Genomic DNA, 25397 nt, shown 5'->3' with positions numbered 1-25397 from the left:
CAGATGATATTCTCCGCTCTTCTCTTCTTTTCCACTCGAACAGAATCCTTCGCGGGAATTCCGAAAAATCTATTTTTTTACAGTACCTAAAAACACTTCTATACGTTTCTGCATTAACAAAATGGATGCTGTAGAAACCATTAATGATCGGCAATATGAATTCCAATGTAATGGAAGAATTTGTTATAATTATTATATGTAAATAGTATTTTCTAATATATAAAAATTAAAAAACGCACGAATCATCATCGTAGAACGGAAGAATCGTATATTTTTCAAATTATCGATCTGTCAACAAAGGATAAACGGTGTAGCAAAAGCAGAGGATCACATTATAATTTAGATACCCCGAAATTAAATAAAGAATGCAAGGAATTTAGCGCGGGGATCGTTTTGCCTGCGGTTGTGCCAAAAAGGAGACGAAGGTTCGTTTTCCATCGACTCGATGGGAACACGTCTTTTTGGACCTTGCTGCGTGTACGGATTATGGAGCGGGTTCCCTGTGGATCTATCGGACGAATTGACCAGAGATAAAAAAGCAGAACGGGAATGCAAGAGATACGACGTCGAAAAAAACAAAGAACAACAGGGCTACTCCACTTGTAAGAGCATTAACCCTTTATATTTCAAATTTTCTATATTCTTGAAAACAAAAAGACGTTTTTCTAAAATTCAAAAAATAAACACCCATTTGATTTTATTAATTTCATTATTATTTTGTCAAACTCTTGGAATCGGACTGTACGGAGAGAAAGAAGAAACGAAACACTTGTCGGCTCTTTGGCATTTTTAATGATCGCTACAAAAACGTCCCCTTTAATTTGTGCAATTGCTGTAAATTGAATGGCCTTTAATTCTTTTTATACGAGTTCGCGACAATACGAAATCACCGTTGAAAGTGATATTTTATTTGAAAATACTGCTTTCGCTACTTCTGCTCAATTGAATTCGATTAACGCGAATTCCCCGGTTGGTACTGGAAACATTCTAAAATATATCGCTTCTGAAATTTATAACAAATCTAAAGTATTTTACACTGAAAGCATTCCATCGCCGATAATGTAAATTATAAATTTTGTAAGTTACCTTAGGATCAATGTCAGAGCTGACAAATCGGACAAAAAAAAGAACGTTTCCTCGTAGGATCGTGGCATGAACGATAAGCGGCATTCGTTAATCGAATTAATGTAATCTGAAGGAACAGCTAGGAGAGCACGAGCGGGCGTGATGACGTCCTCGGCTTTAGGCTTTTCGGCTTAGGACTCTTGCTTCGGATTAAAAATTCAGTACCGATCCAAGCCTTCGGAATACCTTTCGTTTAGCCTTTTTTTTTCCTCTTTCCGGATGTCTTTCAGCAAACTTCCGGCGCGTTAAATCTAGCACTCCGCCACGGTGTCCTCTTTTCTTCCTGTATGCACACACTTCTGCAAGTACCAATTTTATAACATCAAAGAATTTGTAACGTAATAAAACTTCGTTTTAAACATGTTTAAAAGTAATACAATTTGACATATTTTTTTATTTTTATTTTACTAAAGTTTTATTTTAATTCATTAGAGCTTCCTCGTTAATCTCATTTTCATTTTAATCATTATTTATTTATAATATATAAATAAATAAATAAATAAAGAAATAAATAGATTTAGAGTGAAACAAACCAGCATATACAATATTTCTTTATTTTAACAAAAGTCAAAACACTTTAATCAATTTTATAATTTAAAATATGAATCCTGAAACAAGTAATTTTGATCCCTTTAGTAGTGCTAGTACTAGTAGCTTAAATTATTTTGTTTTTGAAAAGTCTAAAATTCTGAAAATGAGAGTAAAATTGATGATAAAATTAAATTTATATTGTCATTATCTCAGTGATCTACTTTGCAAGGGTTAAGAAAGTTTAGAACTCGTACTGGATTATTATTACTTGGCTTATCTAGACCGTACAAAATTATAACAAGTTGAAAGCTGTTGATAATTTTCAATAATATTATGTAATTGATTAGCATAAAAAAGAATATTAATTATTATTTGTCAGCTAGAAATTATCTCGTTTACCAGATAATCCACACATTACGGAAGGCAGGGGTATACTTACCTTCCGCTGTAATTTGCATAAATTATCTATACCTGTACTTCTAACATTATCAATCGCATTGAAAGTTATACAACCACTGGTTTAATGTAATCTTTTTTTTTTCAAATACTTTTTTTGTTTGGTTTATATTTAACTCTTTGATTCGTACTTATTAAACCAAGTATAATAGTTATTAGAAAAATGTACGGAAAATTAAATTAAGCATCTACACATTTCTTTTCACCTTACACAAATAATTTAAAGAAAAAAAACAGCTCGCCATTATTATTTGTCCTCTCAGCGTTTACTATTTAATTTATATCGACGATTTGATGTTCGTACAACATCCTCGGTGACGGTAATAAAAATAGTGTCGCGGGTCATTTTGTACAACGTTTTTCTCTTTTTCGTTTTTTAATTCTGGCCCCCAGCCGTCTCAATTTTACCAGCAACAAACAACAAAAATGTTAAATATATACAGAGTGTTTCAAAAATTCGTCTCGTTTGTTTTAGAAAATAATTTTCTCAAATCTGTTAGAATCCTCGAGCGAGTGGCATAATTAAAATAATAAATTAAACGATAACTTAAATATATTTATAAATAAATAGTATGAATAAATTATAAATAAATAATACAGCAATAGCGGTACAATTTTCCTCGTTAAATATAATTCAATAAAATTCGGGTCTTCAATTTTCTTCTAGGTTAAAGAATAGTTTATAGTGACGCAACTTCCGTCTCCATACGCATGCGCGTTATTATGACTGAAAACAGCGTACTAACTCGAGGATTAACAATATTACATATATGACGCTATTGTAAAAATAGCGAACTTCATAATCATAAGGCTTGTTTCATTAAACAAAACGAAACACGCATTTTAATATAAGATGATTCAAACACGCTTCCAAGTTTAAACGCGCAAACGAAGATGTCCGAAGGGAAGCTTCGGGTCACGTGACAAGGTTCCCGAAGAAGAACATTACGATAGTATGAATAACAATGGCGACGGTCATAAATATTAATATACGACTTATGAAACACCCTGTATATGTCATAAATACCAATTGTACTCTCTTTCATATGTTAAAATTAACTTGAAATTGTTCTTCATTTTCCATATTTCTGCTTTCACGCTAATAAAACCTCAAAAAAAGTATCTTAATCAATTTTAAAAATCCTTTATCGTTCAATGATTATCTAAAACGGCATGCTTTTACAGACATTCTGCACATATCCAAGCACATCGATAAATAAAATGTAAATAAATAAGAATACTGCAAAGCACCGTAAAATAAAATTGATCGATATTGCTCGGCAGAAAAATTGTCACAGGCATTTCACATAAGGGCATAAATATTCATTTGTTTTACTGTGTCGAATAATATTTCGTACTGATAAGAAATTTAAATGAAAGTCCATTGGTTGAATCGTTCGTAAACTGGTTCTATTTTGATTAAAGCGAATGCAAAGTCTTTGAGGAGCTTCACAAACACGAATCGTACGCCTATGATTAAGTTTCTGTATTACACGCTCGATGGAAGTTACTTCAGCTACGTAGAATAGAATGAACAGAGGATATGCAACGTTTTTTTTTTTTTTTCATTTCTTTTTCTCTGTGCAATGTTCCCACATTAACCATCGTTAAAGTATATTTCTGTTAAATTTGTTTGTTCTGTTTGCGCTACGAGGAGAAGTTGTCGCTTCGATTTATCTTCCGGTTGAAGACGCGTGAAAGCCGTTCTTATTTTATAGAACTACACAAAAATGCGAGTTACATCGATGTCCGCCATAGAGATACATAAGAATAGAATACGTGAACCACGTGCTAGCGAAAGAGAACACTCTATAATGGACCTTATGCCCCTGTCTAACCACGCATGCATATTTACTTACTTGTGATTGATGTTGCCCGCCATATTTTCCAAACTTACGAAGAGAGATACAAAACCACTCACAATTCCCAAGAGTTGCGTTTTCTTAATAAAATATAAATGATACAATTAAAAATATTAATGTGACAGACGCGACGCAGTGCGCTTCATAACGCACGCTACACTTACTGTGTTAATGCGCATGCGCGATCAAACAGCAACACGAGGGGCCCATACGCAGCGTTCTCCTATTGTTATATGTATATATATATCGCTTTTTCAACTTTTATTCTTATATCTCTATGGTATCCGCATAAGTTGCGGCTCGCTTAGTGAACAATTTCGATTATCCTGATAAAATGCTTATGTGGTTAAAACGAATATAAAACTATTTGTAAAAGATTTGCGAGAACGGTATCAGACGATGCATTTACGCGCGTCAAATTTGAATTTACCTTGTGATCGTTTCTTTTCTTTTTGTTCGGGCTTATCGAGCACTGCCAATAAAATTAGATATGCAGCTGGACGAACGTCTGTCTTTCTTTTTTCAATATGTGACGCATGAAAATACCTCGTATGTTTCTCATCTACGCACTCACACTAATACGATTCATTACGCGATCCTATCGTTGCGTGTCTAATCGATCGTTACAGATAAAACAATAAATATAAAATATATTAAATCACCCTAAAAAGATTTTGGAAAATGAACAAATTCATTTGGTATTACAGGTTTTTCATCAAACGTATTTTTCTTGTTTTCCACTTTTCTCTATTTTTTGTTCCTTTTTCTTTTTTCCTTTCAACGTCTCGTCATTATTTTCGCATCAAACACACACACATGTACACACACGCATATACAGACAGACAGACAGACAGGAACAATCACGAGCGCTTTTCCCTCCCCCCTTATCTATACTACAATTATAATATTTTTTCATTCTATCGGAAATAACTTAGCGTCTATATCCAATATATTAGATATTAAATAATAATTGTTATCATCAATATATTAATTTTAAATAATATAATTTCTAACAAAACACCCGCCACTCAACAAACAATCAAAAATAGACGTCGACATTATCATCTTATTTGGAATTTCAATAAAAATAATTACCTCCTAAGATTTCTACTCATTATTATAAACTCTCGAGTGTGATATTAATTATATTATTGGCTAACTTAAGGTTCCTCGTAGTTCACAAATACACTTTTTTTTCTTTTTTTTTTGGCATACTACGATGCGATACACTGACTATGCACTAATGAATAATATGTGACTTGAAATGATGAAAATACAAGAGATTACCGTGCAACCACATTGTTCGTTTTTCCCTAATAACGATAGAGACATTGTGATTTTAAAGAAGTTCGATAAAACAGTAAACGCTTACTGCAAAGTGTGACGGGATAAAACCAATATTTCTCTTAAAAAAAAAATCAGTTTTCTCTTCAATGATCATTTAAGACTATTTCAATTGTAGAATTGTATAAAAATGAAATAAACGTCTATAAATTTACAATGACAAAGGAAATGTAATTAAGTATTTTCCGTGATATGGCAGTTTGAAAAATTTGAATAAGAATTTCTTCATTTCCAATGGAGTCGTGTAACTGTTTGAAGCTTACCGTCCCAATTAAATTTCAGTCGAATCAATTCCATTTTCGCGACACTCCGTCACCAACGGTAGTTATTAAAAAATGAAACTTATATTAGTTACGTGTATTAAAATAATGCATATGCATAGGTCTGACTATACAGATATAAGAACAGATCGCGTAAACCGCATTTTTATCTCCCTCTTTTCTTATATCTCTATGGAACTGACGGACCAATTGCAAGATAATAAAAGTGTTCTTCCTTTGTATCAGAAAACTGAATACTCTCCGCTTTCATCTTTCATCTCGTCTAAAGAACACATCGCATACATTTACTATTTCACTAAATGGTCAAATACCCCCAGGCGTTTGATTTCTACCTTGAAACTGTTCGAAGGTCCCCTCCAAGAAGGGTGCTTTCTAATACATACCATATACGTATTTGTATTTCCAATGTGAAAAATATTCATTTAAGTGTTGTAAATACTATCTCACAAAAAATATGCTTCTCTCTATAAAATTGTCAAATTCTATTATCTCCCTAAGAATGTATTTCGTTTGCGATAAAACAACCCGTATTGATGAGTGAACGCATCATATTTTCATTTTTGCTTTTCTACGACAGATGAATATGTTTTAGGCATTTTTTCAAACATCACGTTTTGTATTATCGAGAAATTCATCATCGGGATTGCAAACTCTTGATTACTCGTTCGGATACGTCACTCTTAGTGTTATATAGTGAATCCTATATACTTTTGTGCTAGTTTCATCTCAAGTTTCAAAAACATTTCTCACTAAGAAATAATTCAAGATATTCCTTGTATTGTAAGTTAAAAACGTAGAAAATTGATAAGCAGCGTTATCTATCTTATAAAATGATTAGTTTAAAAACCAGTACTCTTCTATTATTTTGCTTTACATTAGCAAAATTTAAAAATCTGTACGCCCTATGAATCTTAGTGCTTTGCGCTTTTGTTAAACGTAAGACATCGTGTAAAATAAATCTCTTGCAAATGAAAAAAAAAATCTATATTTGCGGCTTAATATTTCATCGTGATAAGAATAAATCTAAGTCTATATAAAATTCCTATGTATATAAAATCTCACAAAAATCATGAAAGAAAAATATTAATGACAATTCATTTGATGTTTAAATAAAAGAAAAAATAAAAAAAAAAACTTTCTATTTAGATAGAAAAAAAATATTAATGATGTTCAAATCAAAAAAATTGATTAATGTATAATTAGACTTGAAGGGAGACCTACGTCCAGTTTCAATTTATGCTGCAAACTTTGTGCATTCCATTGGTTCCTGTTCAAAGCGTTTTATAAAAAGTCGAGTCATCCGGGATTCTTAACAAGCTTTTTACCACGGTAATCATAAACACGTCGACAAAACAGAACCATATCCGAAGACACTGGTATCGGGGGCTGACGATTTTCTCTTGGATATAACTGATCTCCCGGTGGTACTATTAAACCGGGACTCTCTAATCCTTCTTCGATTCTTCGTAAATTTTTACGATACCTATAAGTTTCAGTAAAATTCGTATAGTATTTCAGTTTGTAAAACTCTAATGATTCTTCAATTTAATTAATCGATTGAAACTGATATTCCCCTTTCTCCAGTAGCCCCTCCATTTCTTCTTTAAATAAAAAACAAGATCTTTAACTTACCGACAGTATTCATTAAATGTCAAAATATAACATTTATCTTCTATACAAGCAACACTATTAGCATCACGATGCCGTGAAGCAAACACTTCATCCTCGGTATCGTACTGAGTTCTACCTTGCTCGGTATGTTCAGGTCTGTAGTACCATAACAAGGAAAACATCATTTCACCTGTAACAAAATTCATTTTTCAATAATTATTTGTATTTTATAGCTTGTTATATCGGCCAATTGAAATATGAATATCTGGATTTACCATCGTCTGGATTCTCCCATAACGCGGCAATCTTTGCTACGAATGGTAAGTCTGCTTTTCGTGGACCACTTTTTAATAAAACACAGTCACGAGGTCTCAATACGTCACCACTTTCGTGTTTCATACTCGCGTAGCATCGACGTATAGCCGATTCCTCGTTCTGAAAGAAACGATAACAACATAGGCCATTAAAATGAATTAATTGAATAATATAGGAAATGTGTTAATTAAAATTATACCGTTAAATAAACTTTGGCTTCAAACGGATCACCCTCCCAACTCCAACCGTTACTCCATTTAGGTTTTAAAAATGTTTTTCTGGTTAATATCAAATTCTCACTTCCTGTTGAACAATCTTCAACTTTAGAGTTTGATTTCTTAACCGGCGCTTTCTTCGTACTTTTTCTCTTCTTTTTAACTAAAGCTGGCTTTTTAATAGGTTCAGTTACTTCGATTGTTCTCGACTTTGCGTTATCCTGCTTCTTACCATTATCTTTCGTTTTCGTTTCTTGCGCTTTGGATTTACCTTTTCCTTTGCATTTATTCTTCTCCTGCGCTCTTGATTTCGTACGTGTTTCCGTTTTCTTATACTGACCACCCTTCGTGATTACCTTCGATAATTTCTCCGACGCCAGATCCTTGACCAAATCAACTTTTTTAACAACTTTCTTCGCCGTGGACAACAAATTTGTTTCCTTCTTCGTTTTCTCTGATTTCTCATTTTTATTATTATTACTCTTCCGGTCTTTCCTCTGTGTAATATGTAAACTGTTTTGTATAACATTATTAATTGTTTCCATAATAGAATTGTCACTGGCAGCATGCTTTAAACAACTTGGTATATTGTTTGTTGTACTCTGTTTAGAAGTTTTGGACTTTTTCATCGCGTTTTCGGATGAATTCGAATTTTCAACTTTGCGCTTTTGATTTTGGTTGTCCTTTTTAGGCTGTTTTTTCTTTAGAACACATTCGTCACCGTTACTATCAATCTTTTTTATGAGAGGTAGGATTGGTAGAGAAATTTTTGACGAAAAGTCAGTGTTATTCAAATCCTGCGAAGAACCGACGGAAAGCGTCCTTTTACTTACTTTCCTCTTTTTTCTGCTGTCGGACAAGCTATCTAAAGATAACTTTCGTTTCGAAACTTTCTGACATTTAGAAGGTTCCTCTTCGATTTCCACCTTTTCCGTCTTTTCTACCTCTTCTTCCTTTTCCGTAGCCTCTTCGATCGTTTCTTGCACCGTTGGTTCGTAATCGGGCTTTTTCCAATTTTCACTATCAACCCCAGCAACGTCGCTCAGTTCCTCCTTAACATCAGGATCTGCATCCAATTTATCATCAAGTAATATACCTGAATCTTTGTCGATTTCTAAAATGACCATTTGACCCTCTTTCATACACTGTTCACATTTCATGATATCACATTTGTAATCTGATTCGCACTTAACGTTACAATTAGCAACACATGACAAATTATTCCCCATTTCTACACTGCAAGATTCACACTTCACATTGTTATTCTCCAATTTAAAATTGTGGAATTTACTACTCGGACATGTCGTCACCGTTAGCTTTTCGGCTGGCGAAAGAGTTTCCATTTTAACTTCACAAGTTGATGTACAGGCACGTTTTTGACATCCACACTTTTGTAGCTTGTCTTCTGAACAGTCTTTCTCATCCTAAAAAGAATCATCAAAATGGAAAATCAAAATATTACACGCCCTTTAAAAAGTAACATCGAGATATCGCTGTTAATATGGAATATCTAAGGATCGATACAAGAAACATGACGATCTCGTGGACAAGAAACGAGCAATTGACTTGCAAGAATGGCAGAGGACAAGATAAAATTGATAAGATATCATGATTTCAGTTATATGTATACTATAGAATATAATAAAAACCTTGTTCTTGCAGTCAGAATTTTGCGGGCGATTATGTCCACTGACTAAATTGTGAGACGAAGGGACCAACGGTTGGTTCTGATTCAGGTTGCGATGAGTGTTAAGTTGGACGCGATCCGTATCCCAGGCGTTGGCACCGTGAGGCGGCGCTAGCCCGGCTAGCCCCCTCGCCGGCGAGGGCGGACCTACCAAAGCACTGGGCGGCAATGACAGACCGGGCCCCGATACCACTGGCGCTCCCTTACCATTACCAATAAGGGGCCCAGTATCCACGTTTTTTGGACAAGACTGCATCGGGCATGGGCAACCCTGGAAGGCTGCGTCTAAAATAAATTCGAATCAGTTAAATATAAATGAACGTAATATAAAATAGGGTACAATACTTACGATCTACAAAAGGTCTTCCCTGAGAATGTAAATATGCCGGATTCGGTGGAGGAGGAGGCGGTGGCGGAGGCGGAGGATAAGCTCCGTAATAGGGTGGAAGAGGATATTCACCGGGTGGTGGCGGAGGCGATTGATAATCAACGACTGCTGGCCCTCCTGCGGTAGCACCGCTACCGGGACCACCACCTCCACCAGATTCCTGATATCCATAATACTGCCTGAAAAGATACCTTTATTTTTACAGCATATTAAAATGGAGTCACAAGTCTTGGTAACTAACGTGTGCTAAAATTACGTAAATTGCAATGATAAATAGTTTACCTTCTATAAGTTGGTGCATATTTATAATAAGGCGGTGGATGAGCATGTGGATGAGAATATGTTGGTGGATAACATAAATCTGGATATTGTGGTGGTGTACCATAGTATGTGGGACAATATGCTCTATAAAACCCTCCTCCTATATGAGCAATATATAACATTTCTTCAATACTTAAGATGTATGGTGAAATTTTAACGAAATTTATAATTAATGAAATTCTATACCTGTACTACTAGTTCCTCCCGAAGTAGTTGACGTTGCAACTAAATCGTCTGAACCTTCAGAATTTTGGGGAGGTGTCGGAGTTGGTTCTGGAGGAGGTCCCTTAATAGGTGGTAAAGTTGGTGGGTGTTGTATCAGTGGACCAGCCGGCTGATAATACCCTAACATCGAAGAGAAAAGAATCACGATTTATACGTTAACAACGATAATAGAATTATAGAAAAAGTATATTATACTTAATTTACCATGTTGATGCGGAGCAGAAAACGCAGAATGTCTTCGAGGCGACATACTCGGATGATTACCTTGACTGCCCGGTGGTTGCATAGAAGATAAAGCACCCAACGGTGTATACGATTTACAGGGTTGCTCCAATTTTTGCTGTTACAAATTAATGTCAATAAATACTTTTTAATAGTCGATACATTTCAAACAAATAAAAAGACTGACCTGATCGTGAAGCTCTGTAGCAACTGCGGTAGCTGCAGTTTGAGTATGACTCGTTGAACTTATTCTATATTGCATACCGGCAAAGCTACAATAGCCTTCATGGTGCGTAGATCGAGTTTGATTAACATAAACACCTTAAAACAAATGTTTTATTTTAATAGACCATAACTATACACGCAAAGTCTTTCTTAATGTAATTAATAAATTACCAGTAATAGTAACATCTGTATCTTGGTTCAAGATAACAAGTTTGTTAGATGGTTTTAAAACATCATCTTGTTCGGAATTTTGCCTTGATTTTCGTTTTTCAATATCAGAGTCAGTCTGTTTGCGTCTTCTAATAATCTCGACTTCCGATTCGCTGGAAGAATCAGAGCAACTACTACCGCACCGATTCTTTTCGTCCGAATAAGAAGCGGCTAAGATAGCCGAAGCGTTAAGGCTCGCCATTCTTTTGCAAACAACCATGTCTTTTAAATCCATTACTTCTTCGTTCTTCTTTCTTCGTTTAATTATCTTCTTCTTGTGTTCCGTATTCTTCTCGCGTTCATAATCGTCGTCGGAGGAAGACGAAGACGATGAACTTTCTAACATGTCCCAATGCTTTCCACGTAACCCTGGGACGTTTCTAAGTTTTCTTTTCGGAGTATTTTCTTCCGTTTTAGTTTCCGTCTTCTTCTCTTTCTCCTTGCGAACAGGTTCCTCCTTCTCTTCCTTCGTTTTCTTTTGCTTCTCCTTTTCGGGTTTCGGTTTACAGAAACCACCGAGATACACCCCTCCGGTTTCATTTTCGTACAAACAATGAACTTTGGCTAATGCGTTTAAAGAAGCTACCCTATGTCGTTTTGGTCCACTCCAAAAACCAAATAATCTCATTCGTCGAACGCGTTCATCAGAGGGAGAACTACTCCTATCCCCTTTCTTAATATCCTTTTGTTTACCACTCTTTGTCTCGTCGTCGCTATCTTCTTCCGAATCTGTTAATAACGCGTTATCAGTTACATTGTCCCCATTGATCGTTTCATCTTTGGGACTTGCATCAACTACAGTCTCGTTATCAATCTCTTCTTGTTTCGAAGAAACACTATCATTTGTGTTTTCTTCGCAAACCTTCATTTGTTTACTAGACTCCTCCGAAGATATTTCTTCAGAAGAAGACAAAGACTGATTACAGTTTACCGTCGTCTTCTTCTTTATTACCTTTTTACCTATTCTCGAAGTATTTCTTACAGTTTTCTTAATATCCTGTAATTTTAATTGCGATAGTTCTTCCTTGCAACCCTTTTCCGTCTCTTTATCCTCTTTCATTTCGCTCTTTATATCAATTGTTTCTTCCTGTTCTTCGTTTGTTTCGATCATTTTAGGCTCGTTTAAAGATTTATCCGATTCCTTTGAATCCAGTTTCTTCTTAGGTACAACCTTCTCTACGAGCGTTTTAAATTTATCGTCTTTCCGTAATACAGAATTTATTTTATTATTCTTTGTAGATAATTTAGCTTTCATATGTTTTCCTAATTTTTGCTTCTTCTCCTGTAAAACTTTGGTTTTAGACACGTTAACGCTTTTTCTTTTTGTTCTTTTCAGTGCTTCATCCTCTTCGCTTACCGATGTTTCTTCATCTTTTATCATTTTCTTTAACTTAATCTTTTTATCTACCAATTTTTGAACTACCGACAGATGTGCTTTTTTTGCCAAAACGGTCTTTCTGGAAATACCTTTTTTTTGCATTGATTTTGTTTTAGAATCCTTCTTAGTACACGTTAAAGAAACTTTGTTTACTGTACCTTTTCCAAGAAGCTTTTTGCGCTCTGATTTTTTATCCTTTATCACAGATATCTTCAGGCTTTCCTTAATGTCTGACTTGAGTAGTTTTGTATCTTTCCTCTTCTCATCCTTGCATTTTTTCTTAGCAATGGAACAAAAATTTTCTACTTTCTCTTCTTGTAATTCATTTTCTCCTGTAGGTATCACAAGCAGTTTTGCTTGATCTTCCACATTTTCATTGCTGTTTTTCTTTTTATCTTCCACTTTATCAGGCTTTTTCTTATTTTCTACAACTTGTTTATCCAATTTAGTTTTGTCTTCTATTTTTTGTACTTTCTTTTTTTCTGCACAATCATAAGTGCACTCATCAATGATTTTTTCATCCATTTTATCTAATTTTCTTTCATCTACTTTCTCTAACTTTCTTTCATTATCTTTACATTTCTTCTTCTCATCCACTTTTTCACATTTGTCCTTTCGCTTTTCCTCAATCTTTTTCTTATCCTCTACTTTCTTCTTCTCATCAGTTTTCTCTAATTTCTTCTTATCACTCTCCATTCTCCTCTTTACATCATCTATCTTCTCAAGCTTCTTAGACTTCTTCTCTTTCCTGATATCAGATATAGTTTTCTCTAAAAATGAGCGACGTTTTTTAGCAATTGTTGGCATTTTTGTTGCCTTCCGGGCAACCGTTGCCTTTTTCTGTGGCTTCATTATAATTTTTCCCTTTACATCTTCAACTTGATAAAAATATATTTAAGGTTCACGAAAACTCAGAGAAAACCATCAAAACTACCTAACTGCCATTGTAAAGTATTATAAATATTGTAACTTTGTTGAAGTTGACTATCTGTAAATAATAAAAAAAAAAGAAAAGATATAACTTTATTAGACACTTATCATAGAAAAATATCATCTAATATACAAATGTAAGCTGAACTTTTTTTAAAACCTATTTTTACCAAAATTATACTTCTACAATGTCAATAAAAATGATTCTACTTTTTTCATCAAAATATCGAAATGACGACCCACTTACACGGATATTTTTTCGAGTATTATTCATAACGAAATACACTTAAATCATAACTGTAATTAAAGAAATTTGATGTTTCTTTATAATAAAACAAATATTCGATTTCGTGATGGGAGAAAAATAAAAAATAAAATAAAAATAAAGAAAAAATACGATCGAGAGTTTCGGGTGCGCGTACTTTCATCGACTTGTTGACAAATCGATCCCTTTAAATCTCGTTGCTCCCATCATTTAATATACAGCTGATAAATTCGCTGCTTATGATTTCCCACTATGACTGTATAGTATTTAATAGGCGAAGGACAATACTACTTGGAAGAAGTGCAAAGTTCACATTACAGATAGAGAAATTAAAAGGACAAGGACAACAGGATACCTTTTAAATGTATCCGTAGATGGCCACAAGTGGCTAACATAAACCTACTCTACTGATCGATGAATTCGTCACGTACAAAATTTCACCAAACTCATACGCTTTTACGAACACTTCTACCAACATATTTTCCAAACACTCAGTTATATATCCGATGTATAAATGTAATTGAACGGCAAGAAGTAAATATGAAGGAACGGATAATTTATGTTTACCTCTAGCGAGCCCTTTTGTTCCTACACACAGCCCGCGAACGCTTTTTTAAACGATAAATTAATACACGAATGTAATCGACTAATCCGTTAATATTTTAGTCAATAAAATACTGAAGGAAATAATAACACGTCCTTTTTCCCTATATTTTCCGTTCGATTTCGCGAGATCTAACACGGATTTTGCATTTCTTTCGCCCAAAACACGTATCTCACTCGACGTCCCTGCCCTTTTACCGTTGCCTTGTCGGCCATTTTCTTCCTCGCGCCGCTCCCCCACTTTTCCTCTTATATAGTTACCAAATAGCATATTCTGTTTTCCGTTTTCCCTTCGACATCCACTAGATGGAATTACTTATACTCTGTTCTGAACGCCGGTTCTTCAGTTTTCCATACGGTTCTCGCTGTTCATTCATTTTTCGCCACCATGTATATGATGGTCGACCACGAGGGCAGAAACAAGCTGTAGAGGGGCATCGTGCTCGTAATTAGAAATTTCCCTAGGTTGTCGAGCTGCACGATTCAGTAGTTTGAATAGAAGTGCCACTTTTTCACGCAAAAGAAAAAAATTTCTTTATTCGCAGAAATAAAAGTCATTATTTTTATTTTCCGCGCGGAATCCTTTACCGGAAGCACAGTCGCACACACAGGCCCGGCAACTTCCGTGGTGGGGTGATCCTCTAATGAAACACACAGCACTACCTCAAGCCACCTAAGCATGTGGCAGCAGCATCGACGAGTCGACAAAATAATATAATCTCGACAAAAATAATATAAATGAAGAATCAAGTTCTATCTATTCGATCTGTCATTCTTCAGTTACCGTTTTATGGTTCTGGCATCGCTGCTTATATGTATACATATAGAAGTCTGTAGCTCCCCACCACTTGCGTATAAACGTTCACGCAGAAAAATTTGAATCGATATTTATCACTCATATTTTTTAATTACATGCTAAATATTATAATATATAATAATAAAAGAAATATTTAGAGTACTGTTTACTTTTTACAGAACATAAGAAAATGTTTTCGTAAAACTGTATCTTTTATAAAAATGCGTTTATAAGATGCCCACAAAATAGAAAGAATTTCTTTGTTCCATCTCCGAATACGTAATTCCTTCACTTTTCCTTCACCTAAAATAAAAATAAAGCCGTAATTATTCTATGTATTAATCATTCAGTATAATAAGCCTTACATTTTAGAAAAATTTTTATCACAAATCTTGCAATTAGTTTATTACTGTTTTTGATAATTTTAAATATACTTTCAGCATTAGTTTGAATATCATCGAATAATTCATTTATTGAAACGCAAGCACGATTTGCTTGCATTAAACCTGCATTCTCTAATGCTGCTTTAATTGTTGTTCCAGAATTAATTCTGGTATCTAAGACAATGTTTGATAATTTCAGATTTACTACGTTACATAATTTTAATTGCAGAATCCTAAAACGAATCCGGAATTAATATTAAAAATTAATACTCTATAATACAGGTACAGAAATAAAAAAAACTTACTTTAAAGGATTCCAATTTTTTTTTAAAGACATCAAATAACGTAGATTTATGTTTGGTATATTATATTGTACTTCTGAAGTTGTACAATTAATCTTATAACCAATGAAACTAATATTATTTGTAACTGTACCTTCATTGCAGGCCACATTAGTTTGCGTTTTCGCTGTTTTAAATCGACAATTATATTTTGGGATTCCTTTTGCTGTTAACTGTAACAATCTATTGTATGAAGAGAGTATATTAATAACATTTATTTTTTCCGATAATTGAAAAGATATTTGTTATTTTACTGTTTTGCAGAATCCTCATCTTCAGTTACAAATAACATATCATCCACAAATTTGATAATTTGACCAGTTCGTAGAAATACTGCCATTTCCTTTTGTATTACAAAATCAAAATATATATCTGATAAAATAGGTGATATTATTCCACCTTGAACGATTCCTTTTGTTACAATATAATATTTTTTACCTATTTGTACCTGTAAATTAGCGTGTTAATTTGGAATTAAAAGTACTTTAAGCGGTACGCACTTTTTCTTTTGTAACATACCGTCTGATGAAAGATGTATTTTCGAATTTTTTCTAACAACCAACTTTTTTTTATTTGTTGAATATGATCTGTACGCGCATACAATGTACCGGGTGGCACTGATAATTGCAAATGTGAGTCACAGAAATATTGTTTATAACATAGAATATCATCTTTTGATATTTTACTTTTTACGGCGTAATTTCTCAGTATTAAATTCTCAGGAAGTTTCTCACAAAAAGATCGTATAATATCAAATAATTTTCCTGAAAATAAAAATTTTTAAACATGGTAACACATGCTCGAAATTATAAATAATTATACCTTGTATTATAGAACCAAAAGCATCCATCACATCACATAATACAAAATACAACTTTTTATCCTTTAAAGTGTGTTTGTGTTGAACAATGGACTTCCATTTGTCCTCAAAACTACTTAATCCATATTCTGTGATGTGTAACTGTTTTAGAAATAGGTGTAGAATGAAAAAATTTGTTCTTTCATTATCATTTTTATACCTAATAAAGAAATGCTTAAACATATTCTGATCTTCATAGAGCCATCATCATATGAAATTACTTACCGCAATACAAATAAAGGTCGTACAGTAGAATATTTAGGGTATAATTTATATACAGTTAATGGTGGCTTCCAATGACTACATCTAAGATCTAATTGTAAAGCATTTGAACGAATCTTTCGTTGAATAAATCGTTTATTAATTTTAAACCATTCTGAACGTACTATGTATATTCTTTCATTATTGTAGGAAGACACTGTTGTTACATGAAAATAAGTATGCAATACTTTTAAAAGAAATCCAGTGAAAAGCCACTTCACAAATTTCGCAAGAAGAACCCATGCTATATTTGGCTTTTTAATGCTTTGTAACCAATTAATGCTAGAAATCTAAATAAAAAAATTATACTGTAGTAACACTTAAAATTTTTTTAAATTTGTTTCACTAATTAAATGCAATTACTTACATCTAATTTATTAATATATAACTTCAAATCTAAAGCTTTGAAGCATGGTATCTTTAGTAAATGAAACAGAGCTTTCTTAATTTTTTTCAAATTTCTTAACTTTCCAAATATATTCAGAGGAATTACTTTAGTAAATACAAGGTTGAAAAATAGCTTCATCTGTTTTGTGTTTATTGCATATTTACACTGTGATTTCTGATTAACTTCTTGTTTAGAAATTAAATGCTTTAATATACTAGAATAATGAAACATTTTATGATGCTTTTGAAATTTTTCCAAAAGTAAAGAAATTGAAGGAATAGAAGCTTCATAATCAGTAATAACAATATCGTTTACAGGAGTGTTTATAATATCTTTGTATATTTCTACTCCAGTTTTAGCTGTATCTAAAATACATTTTATTGTCATCTGATGAAATGTGCGAATGGGTAAGATTGCAGATGTATTACGTAAATAAATTTCCAATGATAAATTTGCAAGTATTAAATTAGAAGGTGGGTATGTAGTTTCTTTGCAAGATTTTTGCTCTCTTTTTGGTGCAAATATGTACTGTTTACATAACTCTATAATAGTAATGTCAATTACATAAATTAACTCATTAATATTCTAATAAAATGGTTAACAAATTACCGTACTTTGTTTATGATCTCCATAATTTAAATCATTTGGACACAAATTCTGGATCTTTATCAACTGATAATCTAATTGTTCCTCCTCTTTATCAAGAAATTCTAAACATTGTTTTAAAGCAACAGGATTAGATACCATAAAAGCATCACATTTATTTTTTGTAAGTACTATTTTACACTCTTCACAGAATCTAAAACAAAATATTTATTACATTAAAACATAGAATAATTATGATAGCAATGAATTAAAAAAATACAAACTTTTGAAATTCTGTACCAAAAATTTCTTTCACACTTTCTCTAGTTAAGTTATCCATTATAAAAATTTAGTAAAAATATTAATTCGTATTCATACATTCAGAGCATTAACAGTGTTATGTGGCAGTACTTTTTAACATAAGAACGAAAATGTAAACATAAGTAACAATGCCAAAATCATTCGAACAAAAGAAAATGTCTGCACATGCGCGTTTAGTTTTTATATAAATCCGTTAAAATCGAAAGAAACATGTTCTTGAAAATCTTAATATATGATACAAAAAAATCAGAATATTATGGATATAACGGCACAAAAATGATGACATATTTCTACATTATAATACGATGTAATAATTTATTCTGAAGGAAAGAACAAAAAGGATGCAAATATTAATATTACGCATACAATTTATAAGCGCATAAAGTTTATTAACTGATTTATTGATATAAAACTTATGATTTTTTATTCATCGAAACGTCTCTATTAAATAATATTAATTATTCAATCTTTCATAAATTAAATTTAAATATTGAAGATAATACATACATATAATTATATAAAAATGATATACATGTCATAGATTTGTAAAATTGAATAAATAATGATAAATTTTCGAATTTCGATAGAATCATTATTGATCATAAATGAAAAGTTATTATTTCCATTTATAATTTTGATTGCGTTGATTTCTGCCTAATACGGAGTTGGTAATCCTGGAGACCGGTAAAGACCACATGGAAAAGACGAAAACATAAAGGAGCAGAGGGGAACGACAGATCAGAAGCGCCACAAAATGGAGATGCGGACATTTCGCAAAACATTCGGCATGGATCGAGCTCCATGTTCGCCCGTGAAAGTGATGCGGTATCTCCGCGATTAGGGGATATAAATCTCGTGTCTAGTGAAAGGACGTTGAACAGTTTGTATGTATTGTATCGTGATTCGCAATATGTAATCAGTTATTTTGAAAATGATAAGGTTAGTTTAAGGGTGTGTAATCTTAGCGCGTGCCGTAAAGTAGCGTGGCGAAATAATTCTCGGTCCTATCAAAGTGTACGACAAAGTGTTGATAGTAAGATCGGATCACGGCATTATGAAGTAATAAAATTTTTTGAGAAAAACATATCTATAATAGTAAGAGTAAAAACGAGATTAAGGACAAAGGGTAAAGTAACAACATTAAAAGTGGTGACGGCTATAGCGATAGTGACGGCGGCGACAGCGGTGGCGCAAGGTGTGAGGACGAGGTGAATGCACGGCGGCCGCGGTGTGTGCCAGTGGTGTGCGCGCTCGTCGCTCGTGGAAACCCGCCAAAACCCGCGGCCGCGAACAACCACCAGCAAGAGCAGCAGCAATAGCAATAACAACAGTAGTAGAAGGAAAAGGAGAAGGAGGAGAAGGAGAAGGAGAAGGAGGAGAAGGTGGAACAGCATTAACAGTAGTAGTAGTAGTAGTAGTGGTAGCAGCAGCAGCAGCAGCGGGAGCAGGAGCAGAAGCAGAAGCAATAGTATAGTTGCGCGTGACGTTGTGCTGTTTTGACAACTTTCCGCCGCGTCGGGGCGTCGCGCCGTTTTTCTCGCGGCGGCGGCGGCAACGGCAGAAACAACGACAACAGCAACAAGAACGACAAAGGCTTGTTCTAAGAAAGTCGCTCGTGACGGCGGTAACGGCGACGACGCTGCTGACCCCCCAGCCCACACGACGACGACGACGGTGGCGGCGACGACGACGGTGGTGGCGGCGGCTGCGTTCTGTTATTATTTTGCCGCGGTGCTTTTGACCCTTCGAATTGGGCGAGTTCATTGCAGCGCTTTCGCGGGGGTGTCAGCCAGTTTTATTACTCCGGCCTTCTCCGTCCGCAGCAGCAGCGCCGACGGCGCCAGAACACGATGTGGTATATGCAGTATGTCTACTAGTGTACGTACTCGATCGCACCAATAATCTGGACTTGTTGAAGTAATCTATTCATAGAGCGAGAAGTCGCCGACAAACTCTGAATACTGACTCTTTTGGTGTATAACTTGAACGAGAGTCAATCGAAAACGAACTATATATCAGTGACGTTGCGACTGAGAAAGGGACGCGACGAACCACGTGATATACCTGTCGTCGGGCTGCGTCATGCAAAGCATGCTCGATTCCCCGATGGCCATAACCTGAATTGAGCCGATTTGACCCGATTAAACCCGATTCAACGTATTCGTAACTAAACGAACGAATGAAAGAAAACAAACGGTAGCCATTAACTTTTTTCCTCTTTGCTCGTGTACGCTTTATTCTGTGGTGTTCTCTATGCTTCGTGATAAAGAAAGCTCTAACGCTTTTACACGGCAAAGACGTGAATCGTTCGTTCGTCAGTTTACAAGTTATAATTGTGCCTCGACGGTGTGTATTCGTCTGATGAAAAGAAAGTAAAATTTAAACAGGAAGAGGGTCACCCTGATTACACTTACTAACAGGTGACTAGATGAACAATGGACGGATTTTCATGTTGATATACGCATGGCTATATCTTCTCGTTCTTTCTGTATTTTCCTATAAACGGTGAAATAATCGTGCTGTGCCGCGTACTCTGCACATAGTGTCATTGGTATAGTGTCAACCATTACATGTAGTTATCTGAAGGTGGTAGCGTGGGAGTCCGACATTTTAACCGCTCGTATTAACGAAAAGATACAAGTGTCCACGTGTAAAATACGGTCGGTACATCAGGGGCGTGAGAATCGTAACGTCGAGTTTACATTTAAAGACGATTCTTTAGTGTCTTCTACGATTGAAATTTTATCATGCATGGGATTAATATTTAATTCCATGATCACAATCTGTTTATTTTTTCATTATCATAGTCACATTGTTGATTACCAAAGGAAAAGGTGTCATCCACGTTTTGTACTGTGATCGAAGAACGGAATTTATGTGACTTCAAGAAAAGGAAGTGAAGATTTTTATAAAACAGTACATCCGCTAACAGTTTAACGGTATTGTTGAGAAACTCGTACTTTTTTTTTGTACTTTATTGTGAAGTGAAGTTTGACAGTATTCAGCGAAGCGGATGATAATGAAAAATACCTGGTGAGTTGAACAATTTTTTTTTTTTCTCATATAAAAATGATCATTTGTTCTTGCAATGCATATATTTTAAACACTTATTCGAAACAAAGAAAAGAAAACAGGACGGTGGAGGGGAGATTAGTAGTTGAAATGAAAAAAATGTATTTTATACTCCGCATTATCGTTGATAATGAAAAATAATTACAACTGAGGGAAATTGATTTGTTTCACTTTTATCTTTTTTTCTAAATTGAGGTTAAGTTTTTAACGTTAAGTGTTCCGAAACGTACGTATTGCATCGAAAAGGTAAATGACTTAAGAACGGTATATAATACGCTTATATTTCCTCGTATATATAGTAATCAATTTCTATGATTGAATTTTCTATTTTTCTTTTTCTTTTGATTTTGTGTTCTTTATTGAGAAATTCCTGATTTTGTAATCATTATGGTTCGCAAGACATGCAAGCATACATTGCTAGGTTAGGTTACTAATCGTTATAACTTAACCTCAAAAGCAGTCGTAGAATATTTCATTTCTTATTTTTTATTTTACTTCGGTTTATATTATTTATGAAATGCTGATATACTGAATTATACGCTACATTTATATTTATTCATATTAACAGTTGCGTACTAATAATTGCGGGTAGCAGAACTAAAATAAACATTTTTGGAAAAGTGCACTTATGCATGTGTTATTTATTCAAAGCATATCAAGAACAATACATTTGTTATTAAACATATTCATTGACGGATATATGCATTAAATATTATCAATATTTGTTATTGAAATTTTTTTACAATGATATGAAATAATTCAAAATTTAAGTGTAATAAACATATTCAAGGTCATTTTATAATTGAAGTACCAAATTGGCATTTGTTTATGAATAATATTTTTTTTTCTCCAAATGATTGCATTGTTACTCTTATTGTAATTTCAAATTGTTTCCAAGTGCAATGTTAGTTTGATTTTATAAAGTAGCAATGATATCACAACATTTAATATATTTAACACAGTTGCAATTAATTTTTAATTAAATGTCTTAACATTTTAATAATTTTAAATATACTTTGAGTTATGTTTAAGTTAATCGAAGAAATATAGAGTTGCATTAATATTGAAAAAAAAATTAAAAGTACAGATCTATTTTACCTAACTAAAATTGGAGAAAGATATTATGATGCATATGTTTATTATATTTAAGGAAGATCATATGAATTATAAATAATTTTGTGTACATTTGCAATTGAATTTAACGTCATTGCAATTCAAAGTATACAGTTATAAATACTTGGGTAAAGATGTAAATAAGTTATAATACTGCTATGTCCATGAAACTGTGTAATTAGTAAATTACGCAGTTCAGAAATACCTTTCTTATCTACATTTATTATTTTCCTAACACATTAGTAAAATATTAACATCCTGCAGTTAATTATCTATTTTATTGTAGTATATACTATATATGTTTATTATAAATTTAAATTTATTAATTCTTGTATTATCCTTGATTATGCATGTGACCAGAAATTAAATGTTGACAATGTCATTAGCAATTCTATGTTACCGTTCTAAGGTTAGGTAATAAATCAAAAACACTTAGGACAGTTATAAAGAACATTTGTGTACAAGAAAACTGTCTTCCAATTGAGAGTAATTATTTGATGCATTATAAAAATATAAAATACATGCGAATATGTAACATTCAAATGGTGAACAAGTTTTACAAACAATTTATTAAGTAACAGCTGATTATTTACAATCAATTGTTTATAATATTCTATTTAATTTAATTATAAAAATCAAGTAATTATAATAATGTTGACACGTTGATACCAGGACGATTTTTCGAAGTCTACCATGGGTTCCTGAAACTGTAGAATTTGTATTAGAGGGTAGATCTACGGTTCGTCTCGCATAGCGTAGATCTACGACCTTTGGTCACAAGGTGTTCAGATATGTTTATGCAAAAATGTTGAAAAATATTCTGAATAATATATTAAAAATTTTGATTTATTATGTAAACTTCAATGTACCTAATATTTCTATATTTTCATAAGATTGAAAGTTTCGTAGAATGTAGCATAATTAAAAGTATAAATGATTAGACTACTTCTCTTTTCACTAAATAAACCTGTGTATAACGCATCCTACGTGCGCGTATGCGGAAACGACGCGTCTAATAATAGGCGACACGTTTACCGTCGACACTTATTGGGTAGCTTACTCGCAAGATATATTTTGAAAGTAATCAGATTGACATTATTAAAAACATTTTGTCAACGAGTTAGTCCATTGACGTAATTATTTTCTAAAATTCTATCAAACTCATATATTGAATTGTGAGTTCTATTTTTGAACTCTAAAACGATCATCTAGAGTACAGTTTTATCGTTAAAAAGATTTACGAGTTAGGTACGAAAAATCATTATGATAATACGATCATTAGTGTATCATCACATTGAAATACTATTTATTAAATAATTTTCAAACTTTAGCTTTTAAAGTTCCCTTTTTTTCGCTATTAATTCGATCGCAGAAAATATAAGGCATCGCGCCGGTTACCGGTGATCCACATGGCAGCCAACGTGTCAATAAAATTGTTAGGTTAGGTACGCTTTCAGCTTGTTTATTTAAATTTCTTTTAATCCAATCAGTTATGTGTGTGTGTATATATATCGCACAATATAAAAAATGGAGATGAATCATTAAAGAGCCTAGATTTATTTTTTGAACGATACAGGAAACAGGCGATCGTTATACACGTTCAACATATCCGTTCAATGGCGTATGGACAGCGCGGATAATTTTGAAATACGTCACTAGTAATTCCGTGTCCGTCTCATAAGGGTTAAAATTGGATGAACTCGTAACAAATTTAGTAACAAGTTCGTCTCGGATTATAAGCTCATCAATTCTTTAACCTCTTGTTCTATACACCGACTGACAAACACATATCACTTTGAAAGTTCTTACACTTCTATGCATTCTTACGGATTGTCAGAACTTAAACAGGTGACACACGTGGTCGGTGTATTTATTATAATCATATAATAATCAGATAAAAATCATATTATTTTCGAGATAATTATGAACAAAGGTAGTTAACGTTTTGTCAGAATATTTATAATATTAAATATATAATTAAAAAAACTTCAGTTTTCAAATCTAATTTTTTACATTGCATTGCAAGACCTTATAATCATTATATATATATAAAATAAATATAGATTAGCTGTCATAGATAAAAATACTAATGAAAATTTTGTATTGTTTGATTTCAGACATCAATACCGAGGATCATGGAAGTTGATAGTGAAATTGAATGAGAAACTCATCTCAGTACTTATAGCAATAGAAACAGAGAGAGGAAGGTGGTAACTGAACGTATCGTCGCCGGAAGTTGGTGGCAAGAAATAATTTAAAAGTACGGGAAGAAGTTTACGAACAAGGGAAATCGAAGGGGAGGGAGGTGAAGAAAATCGGTTGCACGCACTCGTGGATCACGTAATAAGAAGGGAGAGAGAGAGAGAGTGAAAAAGAAAAAAAACTCAGCGCGCGTTGAAGCTTGTAAATAAGAGTTATTTTTCGTATGAGGGAAAAGAAGACTCATCTACGTCGAAACGAGGAGATACGAGTAAGAAGACGTTTAGAAGTCCTTGAACGTAAGAAAGTTCCAAGGACTTTCTCTCTCTCCCTCTCTCTCTCTCTCTTAGAAGGATACACAAGGAACGGATCGAACACTAGTCACAAAGAGGAGGAAAGAAAAGCTCGAAGAAGGAAAAGGGATATAGCGGTCATAATAATCGAGCCCTGTTTTTTTTTCATGTTCTTCATTCAAAATTGATCCTGTTGTGGAGAGTGACTGGCTTAAATTTAACGAAAAAGAAAAAAAAAAGAAAAAAGACTGAGACATTTTTGCGATAGAGAGAGAGAGAGAGAAAGATAAAGACAAACGAGAGCAACATAAGAAGAAAAGAGAGAGGGGGAGAGAGAGAGAGAGAGCTGACGAAAGAAGCTGAAAAACGAGGGTGTAGTGATTGAGAGAAGAAAGGAAAAAGAAAGGGACCCTGAAAAAAAAACACCTGGAAAAGAAGGGCTGCAGAGAAAGAAAGAAGATAAAAAGGGAAGTGTGTTGCGAAGAAGAGAGAGAGAGAGAGAGAGAGAGTGCGCGCTGTGAAGCGGTATTGAGAGGGCTGGCGTGCCCCATGTTGTGAGCGTCTGAAGACTGCCGGGGGCAGAAGTGAAAGG

The 25397-nt window shown here is 33.7% G+C and overlaps 3 protein-coding genes across 11 annotated transcripts; 1 reads left to right on the top strand and 2 right to left on the bottom strand.

The window, feature by feature from the left end:
* Window positions 1-251: 251 nt before the first annotated feature.
* LOC114880324 lies at window positions 252-14417 on the bottom strand. Of its 7 annotated transcripts, XR_003790060.2 has the most exons (13): window positions 14159-14417; window positions 10980-13384; window positions 10771-10904; window positions 10566-10701; window positions 10323-10481; window positions 10098-10236; window positions 9777-10006; window positions 9390-9712; window positions 7725-9164; window positions 7486-7645; window positions 7232-7400; window positions 1087-1424; window positions 252-1003 (listed from the first exon to the last, which is right to left on the bottom strand). XR_003790060.2 is itself a non-coding variant. In XM_029196215.2 (12 exons), the coding sequence occupies exons 2-12, from the start codon at window positions 13246-13248 to the stop codon at window positions 1352-1354; spliced, it is 5232 nt and encodes a 1743-aa protein (XP_029052048.2). In that variant the 5' UTR covers window positions 13249-13384; window positions 14159-14417; the 3' UTR covers window positions 252-1351. The 7 variants fall into 7 exon arrangements, 6 of the variants coding, with proteins under 6 accessions (XP_029052048.2, XP_029052043.2, XP_029052047.2 ...); XM_029196215.2 differs by having other exon boundaries at window positions 252-1424; XM_029196210.2 differs by lacking the exons at window positions 252-1003; window positions 1087-1424 and adding an exon at window positions 3972-7082.
* Window positions 14418-15065: 648 nt separating this feature from the next.
* On the bottom strand, window positions 15066-18340 carry LOC114880311 (telomerase reverse transcriptase-like). Of its 3 annotated transcripts, none has more exons than XM_046288269.1 (10): window positions 18092-18340; window positions 17837-18021; window positions 17202-17587; window positions 16799-17124; window positions 16537-16733; window positions 16234-16478; window positions 15969-16162; window positions 15679-15897; window positions 15356-15606; window positions 15066-15293 (listed from the first exon to the last, which is right to left on the bottom strand). In XM_046288269.1, the coding sequence occupies exons 1-10, from the start codon at window positions 18145-18147 to the stop codon at window positions 15157-15159; spliced, it is 2196 nt and encodes a 731-aa protein (XP_046144225.1). In that variant the 5' UTR covers window positions 18148-18340; the 3' UTR covers window positions 15066-15156. The 3 variants fall into 3 exon arrangements, with proteins under 3 accessions (XP_046144225.1, XP_029052021.1, XP_029052020.1); XM_029196188.2 differs by having other exon boundaries at window positions 17202-17764; window positions 18108-18340; XM_029196187.2 differs by having other exon boundaries at window positions 17202-17764; window positions 18092-18339.
* A 339-nt stretch (window positions 18341-18679) lies between these two features.
* LOC114880313 (uncharacterized protein DDB_G0283357-like) lies at window positions 18680-25396 on the top strand. Its single transcript, XM_029196191.2, has 4 exons — window positions 18680-19578; window positions 19611-19725; window positions 19783-21161; window positions 24431-25396. The coding sequence occupies exons 1-3, from the start codon at window positions 19341-19343 to the stop codon at window positions 20003-20005; spliced, it is 576 nt and encodes a 191-aa protein (XP_029052024.1). The 5' UTR covers window positions 18680-19340; the 3' UTR covers window positions 20006-21161; window positions 24431-25396.
* The last annotated feature ends 1 nt before the right edge of the window (window position 25397 follows it).

This window comes from Osmia bicornis, chromosome 12, assembly GCF_907164935.1.
Source record: "Osmia bicornis bicornis chromosome 12, iOsmBic2.1, whole genome shotgun sequence".
NCBI classification, from domain to species: Eukaryota; Metazoa; Arthropoda; class Insecta; order Hymenoptera; family Megachilidae; genus Osmia; species Osmia bicornis.
Note: the sequence above shows the minus strand (reverse complement) of the source record. Positions and strands in the feature narration are given on the sequence as shown.

Coding starts and splice junctions, on each gene's coding strand:
- LOC114880324 (XM_029196210.2), bottom strand. CDS start 13,248: ATGAAGCCACAGAAAAAGGCAACGGTTGCCCGGAAGGCAACAAAAATG. Junction 9,713..9,776: donor GGGAAGACCTTTTGTAGATC/GTAAGTATTGTA, acceptor AATTTATTTTAG/ACGCAGCCTTCCAGGGTTGC. Junction 7,646..7,724: donor AAGCCAAAGTTTATTTAACG/GTATAATTTTAA, acceptor CGTTTCTTTCAG/AACGAGGAATCGGCTATACG.
- LOC114880311 (XM_029196187.2), bottom strand. CDS start 18,147: ATGGATAACTTAACTAGAGAAAGTGTGAAAGAAATTTTTGGTACAGAA. Junction 18,022..18,091: donor TTTGGTACAGAATTTCAAAA/GTTTGTATTTTT, acceptor ATTTTGTTTTAG/ATTCTGTGAAGAGTGTAAAA. Junction 16,479..16,536: donor TTTTGGTTCTATAATACAAG/GTATAATTATTT, acceptor TTTTATTTTCAG/GAAAATTATTTGATATTATA.
- LOC114880313 (XM_029196191.2), top strand. CDS start 19,341: ATGCACGGCGGCCGCGGTGTGTGCCAGTGGTGTGCGCGCTCGTCGCTC. Junction 19,579..19,610: donor CAGCAGCAGCGGGAGCAGGA/GCAGAAGCAGAA, acceptor ATAGTTGCGCGT/GACGTTGTGCTGTTTTGACA. Junction 19,726..19,782: donor AACAAGAACGACAAAGGCTT/GTTCTAAGAAAG, acceptor CTGACCCCCCAG/CCCACACGACGACGACGACG.